Genomic DNA, 23,957 nt, shown 5'->3' with positions numbered 1-23,957 from the left:
TTTTCAGTATTTTATTTTTTTTAAGTATATAGAGTATATACTTTTGTAGTATTTATTTCGTTGTTTCCATGTTTACTTTTATTTTTTACATTTGTATCTCATTGTATCTTCTATATAAAAAGATTTCAAAAGTAAAAAATTGAATAATAAATGTGTAAATACATATTTAAACGTGATAACATGTCAATTTATACATTTTCTAATGTATTTTTTCAATTGCTTCATATTTGTTCTTATTTTTACTTTTATTACCTTTTTATTCTGTCAGTTTTGGTCATTCCAGTCCATGCCATTTCAGCAGTTCCCCACTTAATGGCACCCTTGAGCAAGACATGAGTCGTGGCAATAGTATTGAATAGCAGAACGAGAATTTGAAAAATGAGGATGATCATTTTTGATTGACAGGTATCAGTTTAACCTTGTGTTTACCTCAACTTACAAATAGCCCGACATTCCAATTGAACACACTGCCTTCGCCATCAGCAAGTGAGAAAGGGATAGTCAAAAAGAGCTCTTCAATGAATACTCCATCCTCGCTTTCTTCACAGTCTTGTCTCACGTGTCTCATCAAGATTCCGTTCCGCTCACATGCTGATGTCAAGAAGTCTCCCCTAGCGTTCGCATGTGCTCCTGCGTTTCTCCCCTCAAGGAGAGGAGCCAGGATATTCACGTCCACTAAACATCTATGCCTTTGTTGGATCATGTTTGGTCAAGCCATGATGCAATTCATCTCCAGGATCTGATAACAACTCCAGCGGATACAAACAATTTACATTTTTTAACCTATCTTTTTACATGATTTTTATATGCTCTACAATATGATGGCAAAACACATGAAGTTAAACAAAGATTAATTTATTCAGTGTATACATCCAAGAAGGAAATAGCATCTTCATTTATGTACAAAAACCTAAGCAGTTATAAATATCCTTTCAAATACGATACGTCACTTCCAGTCAAAAATAATTCTATCAAACTCTTTATAGCATATTGACCATAGGTGTCAAACTCAAGGCCCGGGGCCCCAGATACGGCCCGCCACATCATTTTTTTCTGACATTACTATTTTGTTATTTTGAATAATTTGTTTCTTTTTTGCCACAAGCACTCCGTTCCTGAACAATAGTGGAACACAAGGCATACTTTTTCTAAAATATACTCTCTCACAAAAAAATACATTTTCATCCTTCTATGACATAGAAGTTTCAAGTACTTTTCACCAGTTCGATAAAGACAGGCCTCATGGATCTAATAGTAGGATTTAAAGAAAAAGTAAATTCAAGTATTTAAGTAACAGGGACAACATGATTTTTTTTTTTTTTAAACACGCATGTATATATCATTTACATCCTTCAACAATAATACAAGCAACTAAAGTGAGCCCAAGAACCAGCTTTGCTATGGTAAAGGTGTATTGGCATAGATTTCCATTTACGTGAAGAAGGCTCAAGTGGGACTCACCACTCCAACCAGCGAAACCTCCATCATGTGTCCGTCGCCAAGGTACCGTGCACTCGGAAGCGGTAGAGGCACGTGTACTCCATGTGACCCCAGTTGCTGAGGACGCGCAACTCCACCACGCGGTAGATCACGTTGCTGGGCTGCGTCAGGCAAAAAAAAAGCACAGAGGTGATGTCACCGTCAGCAAACGATTGTCGGAATTGCATTTGCAATGTGCATTTGTGGACTAAAACTCACGGGCAGCTCAAACGTCTGGGTGGGTTCGCCGTCCTCGTTGTACGTGAACGTTCCCAGGAGCGTTCCTTCGTCCACCTCGTCCTCCAACCCCTGAGGAGATGCAGTTCAAGAAGAAAAAAAAAAAAAATCTCAAGGGGTAATTCACTTTTTTGCAATATGTTTTGGCTGACTTACATAAACCTCAAAGTCCTTGGGTGCAGAGTCGATTCGGCCGGTGGGGGTGTTATGGCGTGGCACGTGATCCAGCGTCACATGGGTAATCCTTATGGGGTGAGACAGGGCGATGACCAGGGTCCCGTGGGCACCGTGAAAGGCCCAGCATTTGCCCGGGAGCAGCATTGGCTCGCCCTGAGAAGGGAATATGAAGGAGGTTGGCGGGTATATAACAACAACAAAAAAAAAAGAGGGAGAAAATAATCACCCGAATGACAATGCGGGGGTTCTCCATCGGGTACCACAATGGAAATCCAAACAAGCTCAGACAGGCCGAGCGGGTGCGATACGTTTCAGAACAGCGGGTGCTGATCACGCTGGCACCTGAACGTTACATGCAGAAGTCATGAGAAGGTGGCCCACAACAGGTGACGAGTAGATGCCAGCCAGTGAGGCGGGATGAAAAATAGTCCAAATACAAGCCAAGAGTAAGGTGCCGGGTGTCGAGTGTCCCACCTTGAGTCTCAAGTGCAAAGTCAGCCATTTTGTTAGCCAAGGGCTGTGCGCACGCCGAGATTCCTTTGTCCTCCAGGTTGACGGCATTGTGCGCCTGTGCGATAAACGAGCAAGACGTCAGACGATTTAGCGTTGACTTTTTGCGTCACTTGCCCACCTGGATGCGGTCAGTGAGCCATTTCTCCATGGCCTGCTGAAGCTCTGGCGTGAGCTGTTTTTGACTGGAGATGTCAGGACAAGGCAGCCCAGGTTGGGATTGGGAGGCCAGCAAATCCTTCGACAACTGCAATCACAATGTTATTTGTGTTCGCCGTAAAACACCATCACACTTTTTCATTTGTTCCTCAAAACATCAATCACCTCGACAATCTTGGTCTCCAAAGCTTTCATTCTGCCGTTGAGTCTTGAGATGGACTGTTCCTTATGATCATCTATCTTCTTAATCAGTACGTTGACCGCGTGGTCCAGATTCTGTGCACTACTGGACTCCACCCCTTTCACGTGGTCCCATATATTCTGCATGTTCGCCTCAAATTGCGCCCCCATCTGAAACGGGAGGGGGTGGGGTGGGGGGCGGGGTCATGACTCAACTGAGGCAAGACACTATTAGGGATCTTGGGCCCATTGCAACCATTCGAAGTGATCGAATTGAAGTAGAAGCTTGTGCAAACATTGACTTTCACCTTATCGAGGAGCTCCTGCTTCTGCTGCAGAGCCTCCTGCAAAAAAGCACAGAACAATAATATATGCACTGGCAATTGTTTTTATTTTTTCCCAAACAGATCATCTGCTTCTTACGTGAAGATGCTGCACCTTAGCTTCTATCTCAGTAGGCAGTGTGCCAGAGTCCTGCAGAATGGAATGAGTGGGGAAAAGTATCATTATTAGCTGGAATGACCAGAGCACACATCCCGATATAACTTATTGAACGTTGTTATTGAATCCCAGCACGTTGGGTTTAGGACAAGGAATTAAAAAGCACCCATACAAAGAAATGGGTTGGAGTAGAAGATTAGAAATCTCCCTCGACCGCACCGTTGCAGTTGCGTACTCCACGTTGTCGAGTGGAGAAGGTCTGTTTGGTAGAACGGGGCCCTGCGTGACTTTGCCGGGGGGAGATTGGGTCTTTATGAAGTCGGTGAGGGTGTGCAAAGGTGTCAACAAGGGAGGAAGGAACCACACAACTGAGAAGAGCGAGAGGAGCAAACAATTCAAGAGACTGTCTTTTAAGCACGTGTCTTTACAAGAGATGGCGGCGTGTCACTCACAGGCAGCCAGAAGAAAGAGGAGGATGAGGGCAATGCAAGTTGTCTTAGTTTGGGCACTGTTTGCTGCAGGACAAGGAGGAAAAGTTCATTTTGTGGATGTTTCTGCATGCATTCAATCAATTCTGGCTTAGTGCTACTGTAGCTTGATTCTTAGTCCCAACGCTTGTACATGAACGTGCTGTTTGGTTACCGTTCGTTGGATAAAGCCGTTGAAAGTACACCAGCAGCTGTGACCAGACTTGAGCACCTGTGGACACATTTGAAAGTCATGCTAAATAGCTGTGCTAGGCTTTGTGATGCAGTAAAAGCACACTTCTTACCCAAAGTGGTCAGATGGTTTATCTTGGCAGTCCATGTTGATAGTGTCTCTGAAAACACACACACACATTTGATGTGACTTGACAATGTAAAAGGCAAACATGCCAAACACGTGCACCCACCCTTCACACGACAGAGGGCGCTGTTGATTTGCCGTCTGCATTCGGCAGGGGGAGCCAGGGGGTTACTTTTGGCTTTGCTGGTGCTGGTTCTGGTGCTGGCACTGGACTTGGTGGTGGTGCTCGCTGTTGGAGATTTTAGATTGACACCCTCAGAGGAGGAGTAGCCCGAGCTGTCAACACAACTCCTCTCCTGGTCCGGTCGGGGGTAGACGACGGCCTGGCCGCTACCGGGGATCCTCTCTGGAGGAGGCGGTGGGCAACGGGTGGGGGTCTGAGTCGTGGTTGACGACGACGGGATCAGAGGGGGCCGGGGCGTGACCCTGGTGCAGGACACGCTCCCCATGGTCAGTTCCGTCTGGGTGCTCAGGGAAGGCTTGCGGCCTTCGAGGAAGACAAAATGTCATTATGGGATCGGTGCCATCGTGGAACCTTAAAGTTTGCCCCCGCAACCAACTGCCACCCACTCCACGCCCACCTTTGGTGGAAGGTGACTGGAAGCTGCTGGAAGTGGTGGAGGCACGAGACACAGCCTTGCGGGTCCCTGCTTTCTTCTTGAAAATCCTTAGGGAAAAAAAAAAAATGCACGCTTTCAGGGACCATAGACACAGTCGAAACAAATGTCACGAAAAGATTTCGCGCCACTGTTTCTCACTTGACGGGGTTCTCTCGATATGAAATGTTGGTCACGATACTTGAGTCGGAGTCGTCGTCTGAGTTGTAGTAGCCCGTGGACGCCAGGCGACAGCTCCTGCGAGACATGACTGAGAGAAAGTGGAAGATTTGGGTAACACCTTTGTGAGGTAGACGAGCCACCCACTAGCTACAACGTGCTGCCCCTAGTAACTTACTGATTAGCTGCAAAATCTTGATCATGTGAACCCTAAAATCTATTCACGTAATGGGTCCTTTGCTAAGAGGGTACCGGAAGTGACATGTCAAAAATGAATAGCAGAAGATGTGACGAAAGGAAGTTGCGGTGGCGAACGCGCAGCCAAAAAATTGGCGCAGGAAGTCTGCGTGAAAGTCCAACACAAGTCAAAATGAGGGCTACAATACAAAAGAACAATGACGAGTCACAGTAAAAAGTCAGCTCGCTAACAGACCCCCAAATATATAAATATATATATATATATATATATATATCACACAATAACTTGTCCAAAATACACTAGAAGACATTTCAAGAGCACTAAGGAAAGCCAGAGTAGGGGGCAGCAGGCTATAATTCCTTCAAATCCTCTTTCATACTTGAAATGGCATTTGGTGAATAACTCTGGCTTTTCTTGGAAGTATACAATTTTATTCTGGAAATGAAAATCTAAAATGCCCATTTAATTAGAAAAATCTTGAAAATACTCCCCTCCCATAAATGCCCCTTTCCCTTATAATAGACTACTACTGTTCAGAAAAATATACAAAATATATTAAAACAATACAGGATTTTCTTTTGTACACCTAATGTTTTTCTCAAACAAATAAATTTACTCAAACAAAATACACAAAATTCTCGAAAATATACTAGTTCTGTGAAGACTGGGGACTTTGCACTTATATTCATAATATTAAGACTTTAATATTGAAAACACATTATTTTAAATCCAAAAGTCTCCTCTGATAAATACAACTTTTACCTCAACTTTTGATACACCTGTCTTTAAATGACCACGGGTAAACCAGCCTGTTGACATCTCCCTTTTCACCGAAAACGTAAGATTTTAAAAATTATTTAACGCACATAATATTTTAAAACGTATCATTTAATGCACGTTATTAAAACGACATGTCCCTAAGCAGTATAATAAAACATTTAAACGGCGACGACCTGACCGAACGACTCTTGATCAAACTCGCTCCGTTACCAGCAAGCAAAACGCGGACAGGACAAACAAGTGCATTTAAGGGCATTTAAGTTATAAAATAATAATTTAATGTACGCGTGTGTTTTGCCTCACCAGCAGTCCGATCTTGTCCAAATTGCAAATAAGATTACGAACTTTGACAGCACTCGAGTTGCGATAAGGGAAAGACAGATAGCGATTTCCGGTGATTGGCACCAAAATAAAACGAGCCAAACATCCGAATTATCTCCCCCGGACGATATAATGTTAAGAGAACGTATTGTTACCAAACAACTCTACAGTTAAATGATGTTTACACAACGACATCATTTGATACAATCAAACAAGGCCATTTAACGTGCTCAGTGTCATAAACGTGTGTCATCGTTTCCGGTGTACGACAGACAGGAAGGGAACTTGACGCATTTTGTCTGCGTGCACAACACAAACTCCAACGTTCAGAAACAGTTCAACTATCCGACACACGGGGTCGCAATTGTCCCGTCAGTCACCTTGTCCTTGCAACTTGAGAAGCATTCAGGAAGCAAAAAGAAGAAACTGCCCAATCTTTAAACAGTGTTCTATTTTGATGCGAGCTTTATTGTTTACACACTACTTGAGTTATATATCACAACCAAACAATCTGACCAGCCCAGAATAAACCCAATCCTAAATGTGGCTGGTATGTCCATCCTTGCAAAACGTTGCAAGAACATAGAGCCCGACCCCTCAAGCCTATGTCATGTGTATACACACACACACTCGCGTCTTTACGCTTGCACAAAGCCATTGTGTTGTGTCTCGTTATCATGATGCAGGAGTTTCCTCCGTCTGGCCCGAGCCAGAAGGCAACCTAGCGGCAGGACTCTACTCCGTCATTGGCTTCACAACAATGCCCAGCAGGCTCATCCCTCCCATGTGTGTGTTTTGTGTCGTTCGACTTCTCTTTTCATGAGTGCCGTTTCCTTCTCTCTTTTTGCTCCTAAGCAGACAACACCCAAGCAAACATGCGACCTCTCCCACTCTGCTTATCTGCCGGGCGACTGGCCTAGACACAACCGCCGTCCGTGCACAAACACACACACACAGTCCCAATTCTGACCTATCCGTTGGAATGTAATCAAAATAGCTTGCGTGTGTGTATGCTAATGTGTCATAGAGACCAAAGGAGGGGAAGAAAGGAGATCAAGTTGAAAAGGGCAGACAACGGAATAGGAAAGGAGGCAGGGGGGGCGTTATCTTTAGCTCCACTATGCAATGAGGAAAACCTCCGCTGGATTTCTTAAAAACATGTTGACCAACTAGTAAATTTCAGTGTTTCCAAAAAGCTACGTTGCGGCGAAGCACTTGGATGTTAGTGATCTAACATGCTTGCTTTGTTCCATTAGTTCTTCTAGGTCACGTTGACTAAATATTTCATGGTGTACATCTGGTAAGAATCTTAAATTTAGATGTGACCTATGATGGCATCCACGCATGACCAATTATCACCTGAGATTTTAGAGTGCGGACATGCAGAATTGTGGGAATGATACATTTTAAGAAAAATATCAGTCTGGTAGGAAGGAGTAAATGTTCACCAGATAACAAATACCACACTGTTGCTGACACTCAAGGCTTTCCCCTAATAAAGAATACTCCCAGTCAATTGTTGATAGGGTTGCTATGGCAGCAGATACACCCCCAGCGCCCCGCCCCCACAAAGAAAGTGCAGTCACTGAGGAGAAAACAAAGAAGCCGAAGAGGGGCATTTCCAGCCTCGAGTCTTTTTTTGTCCCTATGTGGAAGATGACCTTTTTTTAAGTTGTGGAAAGTGCACAAACAGGATCCCATGATGATGGCTCACAAAAATGTTAAAAAAAAAAAAAAAAAAAAAAAGAGGTGGAGGGAATGTAACATCTGCCATTATTTACTCAATTTAGTTTTAATAAGAGTTCAATAAAATATTAGTAATTTTACATTTTATAACATCTCTCATTATATACTCCATTTACTTTGAATAAGAGTTCAATGAAATATTTGCCACGATGCCCCTGATTTTACTAATATTTGTCCATTAACAAAGAGATTTTACCTATGAAAATAAAAATGTATTTATCATTATCTCTAATAAATCATTTCATTGTTTTCTTCATTGATCATGGGTTTCTACTGACCATAGCGACCGGACGCTTTTACTGTACGCTTGAACTGTTAATCCATCGTTCCAATCAAGAAGAAGAAATCATGTATGTTGTTTTGTCGACTGACAGACTGACACGCACAATCTGGGTCACGGGCAGAGTTCAACGGAGTGACAAGCAACAGCATGACCTGCGTCTTAATCTGTTGAGCCCCTGGTGGTCAATCCGAAACTCTTTGGTGACCAGTGGAACGGCGGCCGGATTTAATCCCATCTCAGTCCATCGAGACTGTGAGCTCACCGCGGTGATGTCATGGCAGTGAGTCACTTGAATCGCCCGAGGGGAGGGAGGGAGGGAGGGAGGGAGTCTTATGGTAAGAGATGTGCGCTGGGTCACAAGCTTGACAAAGGTTGCCTGAGTGTTATCACGCTGACTGCGCAAAGCACCGACCGGTCCATCTTCAAAACAGCCCACTCTATAAAAATAGACATTTTTGAAATGCTGCTTGTTACAGGGAGTGGCTCTCATTGACGTCAAATTAATTACATAAATGGTGATATTCATTCAATCGAACTAACTCATCAAATGAAGCAACAAACTATTCAACTAAGCATTTGCTCAACTCTCCTAACTGGGTGACCCACTAATAAACAGACCACCAAATCTATTTCACAAACAGCAACCCAGCCCAAGACACCCCGAAATGAAATCCAGACATTGTAAATGACACAGTTTCCGCATGAGGATCTGAAGCGCCTGCGACAAACTCTCCGCCGCACCTCGTCAATAATTAACAAAAGTCTCCCGGGCTGTCTCGCCAAAGGGGGAATTCTTTGCCAATGACATCACAAGCACGAGAAGCAATCCGATTTTCAGCCAGTCGGCTCCAAAGAGTCCATACAAGGAGAGCGTCCCATTTCTTTTTTCTTTCAGCTTCCTCCAATTGTGCTGCGATGAGTCGGCCCGCTAGAGGAGAGCCCATCGTCTCGCCTTCATTACAGCGTCCGAGTGTTGCTATCAACACAACCATTACTAAATGACACAACACTTTTGAGTAAAGACTCTCAGTAACAACCCAGGCTAAACTCCCCCAGCATGCAACGTCTGTCTCTCTGTCAGGATAAAGATAATAGCTAGCTGTCTTTGGGATGTTTTCTTTTTTCTTTTCAACATGACAGTGGTTTTGCCCCTTGTCTGACCATGAGCGATGGACACACCCACACCACATCAATGCAACATTAAGTTGAAAAGGAGTCATTCATTATCTTGTGTACCTCAATAAATGCTATTGGACTGCACAACATAGACGCACAAAAGTGCAGGTCCTGCACAGTCTGTGTGCATCAAGCCCCGTTTCTACTGGACTTGACATTTAGAGGCCGCCGAATGAATGAAAACTTATTAAAAAAAAAATCCAATGAAAAATATCAAACATTTTAAATTCGAAGTCAATTTAAAATTAAAAGTAACCTGCAGAAGCCACGCATTCTTCAGTCCATCGAACTGATGATGTTTCTCCGTGAGCTCATGTCTGGAGCCCCGACCACACGTCTCGTCTGCAAATACAATGGCAAAATAATTAGGGAGGAATGCTAGACGTGTAACAAATACACCAAAGACAGCTTTATTCAAAAAAATATGTTCCGGTATGATTTTTGTTTGCTTCAAAATGGAAATGGAAAAAAAAGAACTGTTTTAAGTAGCAATTCATCAAAAAATGGCGTTGGTGCTCAAAATTTCCCGGCAAAAGAGAAGTCAAGGAAGCAAGTCAAGTGGTGTGCCGCTATACACAAAAAATATAAATTTGCCCATGGTACCCAGCTGCCCGTGTTTTGATTTTCACTTGTTACGCTGCGCACTGAAGTGAACAAAACCTTTTCCCACATGACACACAGACTGTTGACTGACGTATTGGGAAACATCCGACGCTCACTTTAAATCCCCCAAAATATAATGCAATTCATATTGAAGCGATATTAATATTCCTCCCGGATGCAATAATACATTTAAACCGTCTAGGTTGACATATATTTATATCTCGTCGAGTTTCAATTCCATAAATAGTTGGGTCACATACAATGGATTGTTTTTATGGTAAAGGATGAGGAGCCAGTTTTTTTCCCAAAATTTGTTGGATTATGGTTATTCTTGTGCTGAGCGAGCATGGAAAAATGTAAGTAGACCTTGAGGATTAGTTATAAATGAAGGATTACCAGACGGCAACCTAATATAGACGTGTCAATATTCAAAACATACAGGGCCAAGTCGATTATCCAAATAGGGATTGCATAATCTCAGTGAATGAGTGTTATGCTGAACAGACGGCACAATTAGTCATCCACTCTGATGCTCCTGAGCGGAGAGCTGACATGTCACATCAGGGGTGTGGCACACACGCGTACGCGTTCACGTATACCAGACACATTGATACAATGGCTGCTATTAGCTACAAATGACTCACACGCAGACAAAGTCACCTGAGCTGACATTACCAATCTTAACGTAGCTCTCCTACCACTTTTAAACCCACTGTGTATCTAATTCATCATAAAAATAATGCAATAAGTGCAAATAAGGCTCCGGTCCACTGCCCAGCTTCTCTGTTGAAGATCTGGATTGCTATTGGTATGAATGATCGGGATTAAAACACACATGTGAATCAAGCGCTGGTTTGGGTACATCTGGGATTTGGAAGATTCCAATTTCCTGTGGCCCATTGATCACTTAATTTCAGAGGGACTGTTGAGTTATTCATCGTTTGTTATTGTTTATAGACACGTCTGGACAGAGTGCAGGAAGATCAGGTTTGTTTCTATCATTTTGAAAGGAAGTGCTCTCATGTAAACAGGAAGCTGTGAGAACGGTGGATGTGACACCTAAGGGAGGGATGGAAGTCAATACAACATGAGATAAAACACACACACACACACACACACACACACACACACACATGCGCGCGCTATAAATGAATGGATGAGTTGGTGTTTTTCTTTCCCCTCCTGACGTATTTTGACATCCTTGTATAGACTTTTCCTGAACCGCAACTGAGCATATAGACACAAAAAAAGGAGCAGAAACTTCCCCAGATGGACGACTCACGCATGTGTATTTCCTCCGAGCGAGTGTGTGTGTGATCTCTATTTGCATTGGCTTGACGTGACTGTGAGTGCTCACGGTGAATGTTTTGAGTGTGTTGATCATTCGCACCAACGTGAATGTGAGGGCCTTGTCTTTTTTAGCCCCGGTGGTAAATGTTGGAGGGAAACAAAGTTTCCTGTACACCACAGGGGCTTCTTCAACAGCAGAGCCGGAGATACCTAAATATTTGAACTGGCTCTGGTTCTTAGTCACTCATTTCAGGAAAATGGAGAGAGTAGAGCGTTTGATCAAGAGGTTCAAGTCTGGGTGCCGTCCCTTGGCCCCTCCTTTCCTTGGGTACCCGATCGAAACATCTTTTATTTGTCAAGGCATCAAAAGTACAAAGCCATCGACAAACAATTTGACATTTGGACTACTTCCCTGATTGCTACTTTTGTCAAAAAAGTCAGTGATGGGGATAGAACTCAGTGGTAAATTCTAGTGGGCCCAAGATCGATTCTGTATACCTCCTCGGCAGATCTTTACAGAACTCACCGATTCATTATTAAGATGTGGCTTTTTTGGCTCACGGGGATTCTTAGCCAATTTATCGGAATACGTATTCGCTATTTCCACCGTAGCTAGCTAGATAGCTAGCTAGATAAGTAAATAGATAAAGAATAATAGATAAATAAAGAAACCTATGAGTTCACTCTTGCATGAATCTCACAAATGGTCCCACTTGCACTCACATTTATGTTCCACACTTACCCCACGTCATTGTGCCCTTTGTATATTTAGCTCCAGCGTGCCCCTTCCGTCGAAGATGATTCTGGGGGAAAAAAAAAAAAAAATCACAATACGTCGTGATTCAGACCTTCCTCTCCTACCTCTGCATCTTCTTACTGCTTCCCTTTTCTCTCCATATTGATACAAGGTCAGTTTTGTTAACTATTCTGCTACCAGTAGTGTGTAAATGATCATTTTTCTCTTTTTTTGAGCTTGTACATTTGTTTTTTTAATCATAAAATGATTTATTTGAGCTTATTTCCTGTTATTGTTTTGTGTCTTGACTGTCAGTAACAGAATCAACCATCTTCGAGCGTCCAAATCGAAATCCACCACCACCACCTTCAAATATGTACCTGTGCTTGTTCGTGTTAAACCGCTGAGCAAAATTTCTCAATGTAGTGCGGAAAGAGCGGCGGAGGTGTGTTAGGTCGATGACCCGAGTTTGAACTCTCCCGAGACTTGCAGCGCCTCTGTGCAGACGAGACGACGGTAAGGCGAGGCCGAAAGACAGGCGCCGTAATTGCTAATTAGATCAAGCTTGCGGACGGGAAGTTAATTAACACTCTCTCTGGTTGAAAGATAGCATGAGAAGATGGTGATGGGGGGATGAGAAGATATGAAACTATATGAGAGAGAGAGTGGGAAGACGGGTGAAAGCAGTTGATCAAATAAGAGGAAAATGAGTGGCGTGCCCCACGTGGTCTTCAAAGGGCTGATAAGCAAACCCAATATAAGTCTCTTCAACCAAATGGGACTTGTCTGAGATCTCTCATGACTTCACAACTGACTGTCTAGACCGACTTAAAGCTCACTGGCTCAGTCACACGTGAATACATTTTGCCCCCAGTCTCGTGAAAACCACTTTTAGCGCGCTATGGGATCTGACACTGATTGGTTTTGCCTTGAGCGGCATAAAGTGGCAATACTTTTTGTGTTACTCTTTGGTGAATTTGTGGGTTTGTCATGAATATTAAAAAAAAATAAAAATTTAAAATCAATGAAGTCCATGGCGTGAAAAGGCACAAATAAAGAATGCCATCTTGGTTAAAACTACCGTATTTTCCACACTATAAGGCGCACCGGATTATAATATTGGTCCATATATATGAGGTGCACCGGATTATAAAGCGCACTGTCGGCTTTTGAGAAAATTGGAGGTTTTTAGGTGCGCCTTATAGTGCGGAAAATACGGTAGCCCTTTTGACATTTCCAGGGGTCCTTTTAGGAAAATACATTTTATCTCAGTTGCGACTTAATTTGTACTACAATGCATCCTGCTGAGAGTGTGTGCAAACCTGATATGTGCTTAAGTTGTCACACACTACGCTTACTGCACGTGCACACTGGTTAGCGTTAACTTCAGCTGATACAGACTTGTGTGTGTTTGTGTCATCCAGGAATAGCCGCACAGGGAGGCCTGCTTCCTCCATTCCGGACTAGCGGGGCGGAAGAATCCACCATGAACCTTGATCTTTGCCGTGACCCCGAGACGAGACAGCGGGCTTCCTGGAAAACAGTCTCGGGCTCTTTGGAGAAAATTGAAAATTAGTCGTTCACCAACAATATTTTGGTTTGTTGTTTTCTCACAAAGCACACACGAGTGGAAATATGTCAAATGTAAAATAGATGTAAAAAAACAACAGATTTTCAATGAATCACAGACGTTTTTTCTAATAAATAAAAGATTTTGATACCTTAAATTACAAATTCATCCCGATTCATAAATGGTCTTTTATGTCATAAAATTACCATGCTCTTTTTTTTTGCCATGAAAAAACAGCTCTTTTGTTGGATAAGTACCACATTGGGTTAAATCATTCTCAAACAAATACTATTTGCGTCATAACTACATCATAAATAAAATTTAAAAAAAAAAGATCTTCTTTCCTCACAATAGTCCCTTCCTCGCACTACTGAAAATAAGGGTTGATAAGTCATTGCGTCTTTAGAATTCTGTGGTTTTCAAAAAATCCCCATTAACTCATTCATACTATTTATATTCGAAGTTCGGTCTATTTTTAAAGGTGTATAATTTATGTGTTATATAAGTATGAGGACTCTGACAAGAGCTCTTCCCTTAATAAGACCCTTGGGGAAACTAACTCATCTAAATGTAGAAATGAGAAAATACACCAATAGTGCTTTTCAAAATAAATGAAATTGCTGAATACATTCACAAACGTGTATGAAATCCCAGCTATTTGATTTTATTTTGAAAAGAAAAAAAAAAAACTTGCTCCATTTCCTTGCCGCGATTGTCAGGGTGAGTTAAAAGACGCTCGGCGCATTTCCAGACTCAGTCAGCGAGGAGACGCGCGCGGGTGCGGCAGCGGGAAGGACGTGACCGTGACGTTGAAGCGGGGCAAACGTGTCTGCGCCGTTATTACACACAGCCACACACACACGGAAGCTTGTGGAGGCTGGTTGTGGATCAACTGCTGTGGACGAGCAGGAGGGAGAGACCGCTACCTTTCCAAAGCTTTTCAGCACGGCGCGTAAAAGTTGCGCGCGGATAGTTGGCCACGCTGGACTTTATTCAAGAGACCTCTCGCGCCTTTTGACGGCAGCTTCAAACAGCGAGCGCCGTTTCGGTGCCCTTTAACGAGGAAGCGTATCGACGCATTTGGATTTTAAGGGGGGGGGGGGTACTCCTCATCACCCTCAACCGTGGAGCTTCCACGCACCTGCCCGACCATGGACAGATTCATACGTCTAGCCTGAGTGTGAGTCATTGTTATTACGCTGCGCGGCTCGCAGGTGACAACATACGTTTGGGATCCTTCACGTCAAAGGGGGAGACCCTCAGCGGTGAGAGTGGACGCCGAGGTGCTCAATGCCCAGCCGGTCGCTGGCGAGGGCTCCTCTGGCTGGGCGGCAACATGAGGTCGTGGCTTCCGCTGCTACTCCTGGCCGCGCTCTCGGCGGCGCTCCTGAGGCTCGGCAGCGCTGAGGTAAGAGCGGTCAAGGCAAAAGTGCTCACTCAGTCGAATTACAGACACTCGTGAGCTCCATCCATCCATTTTCTGTCCCGCTTGTCCCCACGGAGGTAGGGGAATATCTGAACCGGTCGCCAGCCAATCGTAGGGCACACCGATACAAACAACCGTGCCGATATTCCCAAGAATTAGAATTGACGCTAAGTGGGGCGGCACGGTGGAGCACCGGTTAGCACGTTGGCCTCATAGTTCAGAGGTCCGATTCCGCTTGCGACCCTCCCTGTGTGGAGTTTGCATGTTCTCCCCGTGCCTGCATGGGTTTTCCTCCTACACATCACAAAAACATGCTTGGTAGGGCGATTGAGCACTCCAAATTTCCCCAAGGTGTAAGTGTGGATGGTTGTTTGTCTCTGGTGTGCCCCGCAACTGGCTGGCAACAAGTTCAGGGTGTCCCCCCCCCGCCTACTACTCAATGACTGCTGGGATAGGCTCCAGCACGCCTGCGACCCCGGTGAGGACAAGCGCTACAGAAAATGGATGGGATCAATGAGCCGTGCTTTGTCTGGCCCCTCACCTAGGACCCCTTTGCCATGGGTGACCCTGCCACTTGACTTCTACGATCATTAGGGTTAGAGACGCAAACCCCTCCACCACGATAAGGTGACAGCTGGCGGAGGGGCCAATCAAAATTTCAACCAATTTAATGCTCCGATTTTTGACAGCAAGTGGCAAAAAAAATGGCCGCCCGTTGAGAGGATCAAGCAATCCAATTTGACCTAAAAGCATGCATTTTAATTCTTACAGCACACATACACTTCCAAACAAATGCAGTTTTGAACAGGTTTCCCCTCGGACTATTGTCCACTCAGGTTGAGCTTGGGCGATTGGGGGCCGCTGATCCATTTTACATAAGAACAGCAACTAATCTGCCAGGGATTTCACTGACTTTGTGCGTGCGTGCGTGTGTGTGTGCGCGCACATGCATGCATGTCCAGCTGCGCGCGTGTTGCAAGAGATATGTTCTTGTGGATGTGTTGCGTGTCAGAAAAAGCGCAAAGGCTATTTGATTTTTAAGCCCATTTTTGTGCAAGGACATTGGGGAATAAAGCTGCAGCTGTTGCATGGCAACCGGAGGATGTTATTGAACTTCAAATTTTGGATTGAATACAGATCAGCAAGTCAATTTCAAAAGATGTATACTAAAATCTGTACTCCTGGTAAATTTTTTTTTTTTTTGGTCCGGAGGTCATTTCCACCAGTTGGTCATTCAAATTTGCAATTTATTTTTTCTTCCCATTGGCACCTAGGGCAGTTGGGATGGAAGCACTTTGGATTCCGCCTAGCAACAACACAATTCTGTCTCAGCTTGATAATTGATTTTTGTTTTAGGTTGCAATGTTTGGATTCATGTCGTATGTCATTCCTGGCAGGAGACGTATTGGAACTTAAAAAGATAATTTGCATCAGCTTTACAAACAAAAGCATGGAATTCATTTTCAAGGTTAAAATTTGTTTTTTTGTTTTTTTAAAGAAAACAATGCTGTTGTATTAAAAGTGCACGTTTGACCAACAGTCGAGATGGAAGTAATAACTGAATAAATACCAATTAAAGCACAAGCACACTTAACTTGCTCAGTATGTCATGGAAACAAAAGTTGAGCACGTTTGAAGTGAGCGATTATCCCATCCAATTAAATCAACAATATTCATGATGGAAATCTGTGCGACTTTGTGTGTGTGTGTGTGTGTTTGCATGTAAGCGCCGCCAACTGGCCCCATAATTACATTCCATTACACCTCACCTTTCTCCACAAACATTCCATAAGATCTCTGTGCCTTCCAGGCTTCCTGTACTGTGAGGCCCACTGCACAGTGTGTGTGTGCGCGTGTGTGTTGTGAGTAGACAACACTGTATAAATGCTGTAATAGTCAAAACACCACAGAGGAAAGGCCCCGCACGAAAGACAAAGACAATATTTGAGGTGTAGCTCGCAAATGAGTAACTTTGCCCGGCATCCGAACTAGCGAGAGTATTATTACCTGTCATGGCCGCCTCCCTTTATTCAGGAGCGACTATTTTATTTGTGCCTGTTTAGGCATGGTGTGGCTGTGCTATTTGAATCTTATGTTTGGGAGAGGATTGCTTGGACAAAATTGGGCGGAAAGCAAAGTGTTATGTGCGCCTTCCTCCATGTGCGTGTGTGTGTGTGTGTGTTTGCTTAACTAGGTCAGCCAGGAGCTTGTGAAAGTCATCCAGGTGTCCTCGGCTGCTGCTTCCCCTGCGGCAGACGGAGACAAGACGAGAAGGTCAAAACTAGCTGGAGCAGAAATGTCAGAGAGGATGCAATCATTTCAGTAGCTGTTTAACACGGTGGAAAATTGAGCAGAACTTAGAGATAACCAGCATGTCAATCGCTAGTTATGCTCGGCTTTTTTTTTTTTTTTACGGCTTTCGTCGTGTGTGACGTTTGCGACACAAGTGCGAGTAACAACGTTGATCCCCCAAGTGGATGAGTTTAGTTCCCCTCAGGGCACATGATTAGGTCCTAAATGACAAGAATCGGTTTTACAAAATGAATGGATGGATGTACGGATGGTATCGACACGCAACAATGGAAGCTTGTGTCCGCTAATGTGAAAGAGTTGGAGACGGGGCGGCCAGTCGGACCCACAACGACTTCCTTCCAGTATTAAGGTCTTTGAGAGGCACAATGTGGACTTTTGTTTTGTGCCGTCGCATCTTAAAACACGGGAAGAAGCTGCGAGATCAGACCACTGCCAATGCTCGATTCCGATTGGTTGATGTGAGCCGCTCGATCCGCCTTTTTTTTGCTTTATAACGTTTGTCAAGCGGCTTTCCGATTCGCCGATGCTGTAAAAAGGTCCGTTTAACACAATCATCCCGCTTTCCATCCTTCCGAAATGCCCCGCTAAGCCGCGCCGAATACCGCTCTTATCACATTTCCACAAAAAACCCGACAAACCAGCGACTTATCAATTCTGAATTGAAGAATTCCTCCTGGCAGCTGTGTAAACAATTTTCTGCTCGCGTGTACGCAGCAGGCCGGTAACACGTGATGGCAGGAGGCTTTTCATCAAATAGGGGTCGTCAATTTCGTGAACCCAGTTAGTCGTGAATAAATGCCTCCTTTAAGTTAAATCTCCTTTTAGCAATCAGGAATGCAAATATGAAGTAACCTTTAAAAAAAAAAAAAAAAAAAAAGGATTTATTCTTTTATCTCAGCTCATTCAGACTATTCTTGAGACACAGGTCATCAAAGATGAACCCAACTCTGTTGCTAGCCAAAACAACAGCACTGATTAATTCAACTTAAGATTTACTGCTTACAGTTCTCAAACCTTTAGCACCGAGTAGCAGGCTTAAAAAAAAATAAAAAATTCCACCATCAAAATCAATTATTAAAATACAGTCAAGCAGAAGGCTCAAGTAATCATCCCAAAAAATGATGTTACTCATTTGCTACGAGCCGAGTTTGAACGTAAATAAACAAGTGTAATTTGTTCAGGCGAGTAACAAACATAAGAAATGAGAAGAGAGTAACAGTCTGCACACTGTTTCCTATGTCGGAGGAAGTGAAAGTGGAGCACGCGTTGACATGGTGACACGAAGAATGTATACACGTAAAATCCCGAGTGCATCGTCGTAAGGGGCCGCGCCCACTTGTCAAGATCGTAAAACAAGTTAACGTGCTTTTTTCTGTCTGCGCGCAGGGCGATCCGCTACCTGCGTCGCTGATCGACCTGGTGAGGAACTCTCCCGTCTCCTCGCTTGACGAACTGAAGCTACTGCTGCAGCGAGAGGCGGACGCAATAGGTAATCCAGATGCAACAACTTGGCCAAATAGTTAGTTAGTTTTGTTCAATTTCAACTTGTTCAGCCCGTTTAGATAGCAAATCTGCAATATTTCTCAACAGTGCTAAAGTTATACGTGTACGATAAAAAAAAAAAAAAAAAATCCTCAGAACGCCGACGAGCCTCCGACTTTAACGCAATTAAGCAAATGAAAAGACGACCAAAAAAAAAAAAAAAGGAAATTAGTCATGCAAAACGGAGAAGATGAAAACAACAAACGTCCCAAGATAACCCTGATGCACGCTCGGGGAACCCGAGGGGCAAATTATGAAATGGCGACACGTGTGTGAGCACACATCTGTTACGGCTCATATCTCTCCTGAAACAACAGCCAGTGCGCCGTTTATGTGTAATGGATTTTCTTTCCTTTCTCCACCCTAGAAGACGAAGATGATCACAGCGTTCTGATGGACCAAGCGCACGGCCGACACGTCAGAAGCATCGGTAGGGCTCCTCTGGTCCGACGCATTCTAGTTTCTCATCTTGACCAAAGGAATGTTCCTCCAAACCATAGTGGAGGCTGAGATGGCCCAGCAAGCAGCGTGCAGAGTTCGGACCGAGGTGATGGAGGTGACCAGGTCTATGCTGGACCGCCGCAACGCTAACTTCATGCCGTGGCCGCCCTGTGTGGAGGTGCAGAGATGTTCGGGCTGCTGCAACACCAGGTCGCTGCAGTGCGTGCCTACGGTTACTTCCAGCAGATACCTGCAGGTAAAAGCCTCTCAGTCACTGACTGCCATTTTTCACAATGCAATCAAAACACCAAGCAGCCTCCTCTCATTTTTCTTCCGATTATACAAACAAGACAGGGCATGCTAACAGAACATTTGCCAGCATGCAAAATAATGTCGATTTCCAAACGTCCCTGAAAAACCTCTTCTGGCAGGAATCCACCGCATTTCCCAAGAGTTGTTCGCTTGTCTGGAAATGTCTTCATGCCAATGTGACTTACACAACACATTCTCACGAGTGTATTTTGTGTGTATGTAGGTCATAAAGATCCAGTACATCAACAGGAAGCCCCACTACGAAAAAGCCATCATCTCGGTGGAGGACCACCTGGCGTGCAGGTGCCAGCCTTCCTCGCCCAACCCGCCGCCGCTTACCCCGCCGTCCCAGCCTCAAGCGCCTCTCCCGCGGGCGGCCCACCCTGCTCCGCCCAAGTCCCAAGGCTCCAAAGCCGACTTGCACCGCAACGATGACCTGAAGCGCAACCAGCGGCTCTACACCAGTGAGGAGCAGGAGACGGCGCCGAGGCAATGGCCGCAGGGGGGATACACGCAACTGGTGCACTGGACACAGCCCAGGCCGCACCAGCCGGTCAACAGCTGGCCGTCGGACGCACGGGCCGGGCAGGGTAGAATGGGAAACCCACCGCAGGTTGGCCAGGGGAGCGGACACGAGGGCAGTCGCGAGGAAAGCGGCGAATTGCATCGTCAGCGGTTCCAATCCCAGAGCTACAACTACGGACATTCCGATCATCGGACTCTTAGGACGCAATATCGACTGAACGCCCCCCAGTCGGACGGCGCTCCGTCCCTCGGCTCGACCCCGTCGTCCCAATCGGGGCAAAGCCCTGCCCCGATTTTGCCCATTTCCATCGACCGCAAAGACTCTGTGCCCACCGGCCAGCCCGACACGGAGGCGACGCCGACGTACCCGGGGACGCAGGCCGAACAACCAATAGGGAGTGGGAGGCCGGACAATGACTCCGCCAATCAGGGCGAGGCTAAGGACTTGACACTGGCCAATGGCGGAGGTCAGCTAACGGAAGAGGAGAGGAGGAAGAAGGTTCTGGAGGTAGTTCAGGGGGAGCTAGACCGACCCGCACACCTTCATCCTCAACATCCTCAGCAAAGACCAAAACCAGGTAAAGACTACATCAAGTTTTTTGTCGAGCTACGACGAGCCATATAGGTGGAACACGGCTAGCTAGCGATAATTAGCTTTAGCAAAGGTTTTGATGTTAAGGCTGCTGCACACAATGCATGATGGAACTATACTTCCCGCACCCTCAGAAAACACAACTCAACAACTGCCGTTTTGGTTTTTGTTATTTCTTCGTACAAGCTCCAAGGTTGTCATCAGGTAACCTTGGGGGTAGTTAGAACTTCTGTGAAAATTCCACAGTGGAAGTTTTTGTCCTTGATGGGAGATTTAACACAAATGCTGAGATGAAAATGTTGACTAAGCAAATGTGCACAATGTGGATTTGCGCAACATTGTATCTTTGTGTTATGACTAACACAGCAATGGGGAAAAACATTTGCAGTACTACCGAGACCAAAGTGAGAACCTAAAATTTGTAACTGGAGACAATTCACGATTTTTTTTTTACGTGTCCCTCCCCCGTAGCGCTCGCCACGCCGGCCTCGCTCTCCAGCCGCCAGACTCCTTCCAGGCCGGCCTCTCCCCGTCGTAGAAGGAAACGCCGCAAGCGTATCAGCAAGGCGGCCATGAGAGACATGATCATGTAGAGCGGAGATGCAGGTGAGCTCAGCAGTCTATGAGCTTCTTTGGCTTTTCTGATTTGGAGTTTGCTCAAATGACGTTCTCAAGGTGATTTTGCCTGAGCCCTGAGAAACTGGGACGTCATCTACAGTCGATAGCACGTGGCAAAACGGACGCCACCTGAGATGACCAAGATGAAAACGCAGGACATTTCTGCGAAAATTATGTTTTGGTGACTTTTTCTAAACTTAAAATGAAAAAAGTTTCCATTCATTTTCTTATTTTATTTCAGAAACAAATAAGTTTCGGGGGAATTTTCATTTTGTCGTTAAAAGACTTTTCTCTTTTGCTTAAAGGGATTTGTTGAAGTAATACCAAAGGCTGCGGGGCCACAAAAAACAGTTTCAGACGCTGGGTGGACACACTGGACGCTACCAACGAGGGACCGGGACAAACACTGGACGTTGAGGACACATGTGGGCGGCCATAAAAGCAAAAGCGAACTCCTTGATGGCAGAGGAACTGTCACACTAAAACACTGGACAGACTTAAGGAATGCTTGACTGGACAGAGAGGCCTGGTTTCTCCAACTTTTCAGACCCCCCATACCGACACACACACACGCGCGTTGTACTACTGCCACCTGACATGGACCTCCAAATACTACACGGACCAATATGATCGTATCGAAAGCAGTCTTCAAGACATTGGTTTGAAGACAAACGCTGTGAGACAGTTACTAGCCCGACACCGCATATGTATAAATGCTTTTTTGTTTTTTTAAGTTCTTAATTTATTCAGAAAAACAAAATGGAGAACATTCAAGTTCTCAAGTGTAATTAATAATATTGTTACTTCTATTGTTATTGCTGTTTCAAGTCAAAGGAACTGATGGTTGTGCACACTGTAACTGTAACGAATGTTATTTTTCATAGAAAATAAAAAAAAAAAAGCTCATCAGATGATAATCTTATGTTTGTGTGTGGGGGGGGGGGGGAAACCTGGGGGAAAATCAAAAGTCCACGCGGGGAGCGTCAGAAATGTCCGGTTGCCACGGAAACAGGCCAGCGGACATGTCAACAGAGGAATATCATATGGTGAAAAAGCGACGAGGGAGGCGGCGGAGGAGTATTCAAGTATGCAAGTGTGTGTGTGCGTCCGTGTGACATGATAAATGAGGAAGAGGAGGGCAAAGGTATGTGATGAAGCATCAAATACAAGCTAATTAGCCTGAGAAGACGCAATGTTCACTTGAAGCCGTCAGAGCAAGAGTCACTCAAGCTGCTCGGTCAGCAGATTGTCTCGCAGGAATCACGACTCAGCACGTACTTTCCCCAGACGCACACACGTCCGCAACCCCCCCCCCACACACACACACACACACACACACCAGACAACCTCACTTGGTCATTTCGTAACCACATATACGTACATCTAAGGGTTCTAAACTAGGGTCAAGGTTTCAAACTAGGGTTAGGGTTTCAAACTAGGGTTTAAAACTAGTTTCAGGGTTTTAAACTAGGGTTTCAAAGTAGGGTTAGGGTTTCAATTTAGGGTTAGGGTTTCAAACTAGGGTCAAGGTTTCAAACTAGGGTTAGGGATTCAAACTAGGGTTTAAAACTGGTTTAAAACTAGGGTTTGGGTTTAAAACTAGGGTTAAGGTTTCAAACTAGGGTTAGGGTTTCAAACTAGGGTCAGGGTTTCAAACTAGGGTCAGGGTTTCAAACTAGGGTCAGGGTTGATTTCGAGGGTTGATGGCCTACCTAACTAAAGGTTTCCATTGGATTCTATAGAAAATGCATTATGGAAGTTTGGGGTCGTGATATAAAAACTATAATTTCTTTAAATGTATAAAAAGTAAGTTAAAAATTGAAATGTCATTACGTCAAAAACACATTTTTTGAGGAATACCTGGAATATGAAAGTATAATTTTTTTATCATAAAGATACTTAATTTATTTATTTATTTTTAAAACTCACCGGGTGATTTTTGACCCACTTATCAGCTAAAAAAATATTTCAATTTAATGAATGCTTTTTAATTAATCATAGCAGGTCTAATTTAAATGGTCGCACAGTAATAAGAAATCCATCCATCCATCTTTGACTTCTTCACCCCTCAAGTTCACTTTCAGTTGTCCTCTACGTCCCCTTCTGCTCAAGGTCGCAACCTCGCCACATGCTGCTGCAGCCAAGAGGCATCCAAGTGTGAGGTTGTGTGGTGGGATGAAGAACTGAGGGTGAGCCAAAGTTCACACAGGCCAAAGAAGCCTCAGTGTGTGTGTGTGTGTGTGTGTGTGTGTGACAAGAGTGTGTGAATACCAAAGTGTTGTGAAACAAATGGAAGAGTGTGTCTGCTGGCACGACCGCCGCTTAATGTCACCGGTGAGCATTGAGGTCGCACCGCGGTCGGCCCACCTACGTGTGACACACAGCTGACAAGACACACACACAGACACACACGCACACACTCAGAGAATAAGTCGTCCGAGCAAACAAAAACAAAAAAAAAACTCGAAAGTACGACGCGGCTACCTTCCATGAACTAAATTCCGCTGAAACTGAATGAAGTTTTCTATTAGTGGCAGGGGGGAAAAAAAGATGTTAAATTTGAAATAGAAAGCGAAGGGCATTCAACACAAAAATGGAATAAGTTGATTTCTGAGCATTTTCTGAAAATGATTATCAGGAAATGCCTCCAAGTTGCGTCCCAAGTACTCGCAACAAAGATGGAAAATTAAATTCAATGTTTTTCTTGATTTGGTTTCATTTATGTTCAGTTTTGTTTCA

The 23,957-nt window shown here is 44.5% G+C and overlaps 2 protein-coding genes across 6 annotated transcripts; one reads left to right on the top strand and one right to left on the bottom strand.

Moving 5' to 3' along the window:
• Window positions 1-839: 839 nt before the first annotated feature.
• Window positions 840-14,818, bottom strand: sun2 (Sad1 and UNC84 domain containing 2). 5 transcript variants are annotated; one of them, XM_061273716.1, is made up of 19 exons: window positions 14,676-14,818; window positions 11,886-13,432; window positions 9,507-9,592; window positions 4,728-4,836; window positions 4,551-4,636; window positions 4,076-4,456; window positions 3,956-4,003; window positions 3,826-3,882; window positions 3,636-3,698; window positions 3,403-3,551; window positions 3,166-3,216; window positions 3,051-3,086; window positions 2,728-2,913; window positions 2,525-2,650; window positions 2,368-2,461; window positions 2,120-2,235; window positions 1,873-2,046; window positions 1,699-1,788; window positions 840-1,601 (listed from the first exon to the last, which is right to left on the bottom strand). In XM_061273716.1, the coding sequence occupies exons 4-19, from the start codon at window positions 4,832-4,834 to the stop codon at window positions 1,485-1,487; spliced, it is 1,881 nt and encodes a 626-aa protein (XP_061129700.1). In that variant the 5' UTR covers window positions 4,835-4,836; window positions 9,507-9,592; window positions 11,886-13,432; window positions 14,676-14,818; the 3' UTR covers window positions 840-1,484. The 5 variants fall into 5 exon arrangements, with proteins under 5 accessions (XP_061129700.1, XP_061129701.1, XP_061129702.1 ...); XM_061273717.1 differs by lacking the exon at window positions 14,676-14,818 and having other exon boundaries at window positions 11,886-11,946; window positions 13,202-14,204; XM_061273718.1 differs by lacking the exon at window positions 14,676-14,818 and having other exon boundaries at window positions 11,886-11,946; window positions 13,281-14,204.
• pdgfba (platelet-derived growth factor beta polypeptide a) lies at window positions 14,722-22,129 on the top strand. Its single transcript, XM_061273720.1, has 7 exons — window positions 14,722-14,857; window positions 18,575-18,677; window positions 19,098-19,160; window positions 19,231-19,427; window positions 19,707-20,586; window positions 21,072-21,206; window positions 21,524-22,129. Exons 1-6 carry the CDS (start codon window positions 14,786-14,788, stop codon window positions 21,191-21,193), a joined length of 1,437 nt encoding a protein of 478 aa, XP_061129704.1. The 5' UTR covers window positions 14,722-14,785; the 3' UTR covers window positions 21,194-21,206; window positions 21,524-22,129.
• Window positions 22,130-23,957: the final 1,828 nt, after the last annotated feature.

This window comes from Syngnathus typhle, linkage group LG3, assembly GCF_033458585.1.
Source record: "Syngnathus typhle isolate RoL2023-S1 ecotype Sweden linkage group LG3, RoL_Styp_1.0, whole genome shotgun sequence".
NCBI lineage: Eukaryota > Metazoa > Chordata > Actinopteri > Syngnathiformes > Syngnathidae > Syngnathus > Syngnathus typhle.
This window is presented reverse-complemented; position numbering and strand designations above follow the sequence as displayed.